This window comes from Nestor notabilis, unplaced genomic scaffold (assembly GCF_000696875.1).
Source record: "Nestor notabilis isolate BGI_N333 unplaced genomic scaffold, ASM69687v1 scaffold22038, whole genome shotgun sequence".
Lineage (NCBI taxonomy): Eukaryota > Metazoa > Chordata > Aves > Psittaciformes > Psittacidae > Nestor > Nestor notabilis.
The window spans coordinates 2,664-6,165 of NW_009940877.1; the positions used below are offsets into that span (position 1 = coordinate 2,664).

General features: G+C 42.1%; 1 protein-coding gene across 1 annotated transcript; it reads left to right on the plus strand.

Annotated features, from left to right (window-relative positions):
• Positions 1 to 208: 208 nt before the first annotated feature.
• On the plus strand, positions 209 to 2,092 carry FOXL2 (forkhead box L2). The gene is made up of 3 exons (XM_010020605.1): positions 209 to 315; positions 1,095 to 1,263; positions 1,610 to 2,092. The coding sequence occupies exons 1-3, from the start codon at positions 209 to 211 to the stop codon at positions 2,090 to 2,092; spliced, it is 759 nt and encodes a 252-aa protein (XP_010018907.1).
• Positions 2,093 to 3,502: the final 1,410 nt, after the last annotated feature.

Sequence of the window (3,502 nt, forward strand, 5' to 3'; positions counted from 1 at the left end):
GACAGGCTGTCTGGGACGTGAGAATTGCAAAAACAATCCCCACCCCATCACGGAGAGTGTGTGTGCACAGAGGAGAGGGAGTGTGAGGAGGGGGGAGAGAGGGAATGAGACAGACAGAGGGGAGGGAAGAAGGGAGGAGGGAGTCCAAGCTCTGAGAAACATCACTCCATCTCTCTCACTCCACAGGAGCTGAGCAAGGAGCAGGACGATGTTTGACAACACACAGTACCCCTATAACTGCTTTAATTATGATGGGGATGATTATCCTACCTGTAGTTCTGATGAAGAGAAAAAATTCACCAGACCAGCATACAGGTAAGATGAAGTTTTTCCAAATCTCCTCATCTCTGGGGAGGTTTCTGAGCTCTGGGATGGTGGGATCACAGATTCTGGGGGAGTGTGGGACCTCTCCCAGGTGTGAGCAGTGGGTCTGGCTCCGGTGAAACACCGCAGCAGGCAGTTTCCCCCCCATTCTGTGTTTGAAGTGTTCATGATTTGTTTTCTCCTGTGCGGGGTCACGGCAACTCTGGCATGCTGTTGAACCACCAGATCTCAGATGGTCTCCTCCAACCTCCAGGAGCCCCAGGAGAAGGGAAATTAACTATGCAATGTGCCAATGGGTGAACTGGATGCAGATAATCCCCAGCATGGTGGGAAGAGGTGCAGTGTAGATGTTCACAGGGGCACCTAAGGTCCTTTACACAAGCAGGCAAGGTCTCCAGTCACACTGTCTCTGAGCTTGGTCTGTCTCACTGCAGCTTTCCAGCTCAGAGAAACTTTTCTGATGGAGTTTGAGAGGTGGGTGATCTTTCTGAAATTCTCCTTTATCTAAGCACTCTGTACTGAGTTCCAGGGCAAACAGCCCAGCTGGGACTCAATTGCCTGGAACTAATGCCTGTGCATCACCCTGGGGGCTCAGGGCTAAGAGGCAGTGGCCACGCTCGGGACGTATCCCTGGGATGTCTCATGTCAGGGTGCAGATCCACTGGGAGAACTTCTGGGAGCAGGATATAGGCACACATGTACCCATGTGGTCCTAAAAACTGAGTGCATGTGTAAGGTGATGGTGTAACAGCAAGTTTTCCTTTTTTCAGCTACATTGCCTTAATTGCAATGGCCATCCAGCAAAGTCCTTCAAATAAAGTCACCCTCTCTGGCATTTATGACTTTATAATGAAGAAATTTCCTTACTACAGATCAAATCAAAGAGCCTGGCAGAACTCCATCCGACATAACTTATCGCTTAACAGTTGTTTTGTAAAGGTAAGATCAGTAACTGTATATTTACATACACCCTGTGCATGGCTAAAAAAATATATGCAGGGATAATCGTTTCCCTAGGAAAGAAGGAAAACAAACAGCTGAGCTGCAAATCACCTAAACTGTCTCTGAGTTGTCAATTGTAAAGAGTATATCTTTGTCTGGTGCGTGCTAATAGATAACAAATTGAAGAGGATGAAGTTTACATCCTATTCGTGTAATGAAAGAGAATAGACTTAAAAGTCTTGTCATATGTGTTTACACCATTCTTGAATGTAAATGAATGCAGATGTTAAGCAGCAGCATCTGTAACACATACAAATACTGAACTGCCTTTAAATAAATACAGGTTCCCAGAACAGAAGGGAATGAGAAGGGCAAAGGAAACTATTGGAGCTTTGCGACGGGATGTGAATCCATGCTGGATCTCTTTGAAAATGGGAATTACAGGAGAAGACGGAGGAGGAGGAACGTGAAAAGGGAACATAAGGAACAGAGACCAAGCAGAGGGAAAAGTCCCTCATCACCCGATACATCTTCTATGGACTCTTCTTTAAACAACATTTCCTCTTCTGGAAGTAAACATGGAAGAATTGAATCTGGCCCAAGACTGCTGGAGCCTCGTGGGTTTGCTCCAAACAGCATGACCAACAGGCAGAGCCTAAGCAATTCCTCCTTGGCAAAATCGGATTCTGAGATTAAATTCAGCATTGATTACATCCTTTCAGCCCCCGACCCTTTGCCTGTCCTGAGATCTCAATATAATATGCAAGAAAATAAATATCATCTACTGGAGGCCCAGCAAATTAATCTCCAGTTCTGGACAATGTGATTCTATTTCTTCATGGCAGAAAAGTCTGAGTTGCAGTGTATTCAGCAGCCTCATGTCACTAAAAACCAGCCGCCTGCCTCCTCGTTTTCTTCCCAAACAGTACTCAGAAAGGGTTACTGATTCACCAGCCGATGCTCTGTCTGTACCCAAAGAACTTTGCTAAGATTAGAGCATGAATAACAGCTACCAGTATCAGTTTTCACTATGCTAAAATTCATTAAATTCTAGCTTTGTTTTCGAAACTGTTGTGGGCACCATTTAACACCACAAAGAATTTCCTTTCTCAAGCAGAATCTGGCAGAAAAGAGACTTGCTTATCACCCATTGCTTTATTAAAGACAAAGTGAATTTGATTCCACTTTCTCTAGTGGAAATTAGGATTAATTTCACTGAAGTATATTGGTCAGAACTTAAGCTGATCTAAAATAGTGTAATTCTGTCGACTTACACTGGCTGAGAATGTAAGCAGGGGTGACTTTGTTTTCTTAAAAGGAATCACAGAATATCACTCTGTCTTCCCGTAGTTTTTATTTTAACATCATGTTTCAAACTGTTTTGCAGCTTTAATTCATCATTAATCAGAAAATATAGTTATTAATAAGTGTTTATATTTTTGTTGATATTCAGGGCAGAGTTGTTTAAACTGTTGAAGTGAAGCTGTATTCAGAATAATTGCAAGAAAGCAAGGCTGTTGAAGTCTGGTAGACTTTGATGGGTAATGTGACAGAGGCATAGGGCCTCTTCATGCCTCAGATTTTAAAAGATAAACAAACTTCCCCCTTTGTACAATCAGAAAGATTACAGAGATGCTGCAGGAAAGTCCTTGAACATATTTCATTTACCAAGTGTGAAGGGAAACCCGGCTTTGCAAGAAGCTGTATCCAGCATTGACCAAAGCTAGAATTCCATCTACCTGCTTTGAAACAAGTTGTGTATTCCTATTGAATAGATTTATATTGATCCTCCTTGCAAGCAATTACCAAAGTGGTACTTAATACAATTTCAGCAAAGCTGGTGAGACTTACAATTTGCAGATAGCAATATTAGATCATGAGCTCCATTTCTACAGAACGCCATTTCATTAACATTTACATGAGGTGGGATATTTCAGAACAGAACCTGATGGACAATGATGAACTGTAACGAGCATTTAAGAACTTGCTTTTATACAACTTGTCCACGATGAATTGCTTCCCAGTACCTAATGGCAGCATTAGTAAAGAGTCCACAAAATCTTGTGTTTGGCTTGGCTACAGTCTTCACCTACTGCAAATATATTTAAAAACAAAAAACAACAAGGATCCTGATGGTTTTAAGCAATTGTATATAAAGAGATGAAATTATCTGTGTAACATGAACTAAAGGTAAATGAAGGTGTATGAGATAAGATTAAACAAAATTGTGCTAGAG

Excerpts from the sequence above, each read along its gene's own strand:
- FOXL2 (XM_010020605.1), top strand. The coding sequence starts at position 209 with ATGTTTGACAACACACAGTACCCCTATAACTGCTTTAATTATGATGGG. Across the intron at positions 316-1,094 it reads TTCACCAGACCAGCATACAG|CTACATTGCCTTAATTGCAA; the intron begins GTAAGATGAAGT and ends TCCTTTTTTCAG. Across the intron at positions 1,264-1,609 it reads TTAACAGTTGTTTTGTAAAG|GTTCCCAGAACAGAAGGGAA; the intron begins GTAAGATCAGTA and ends AAATAAATACAG.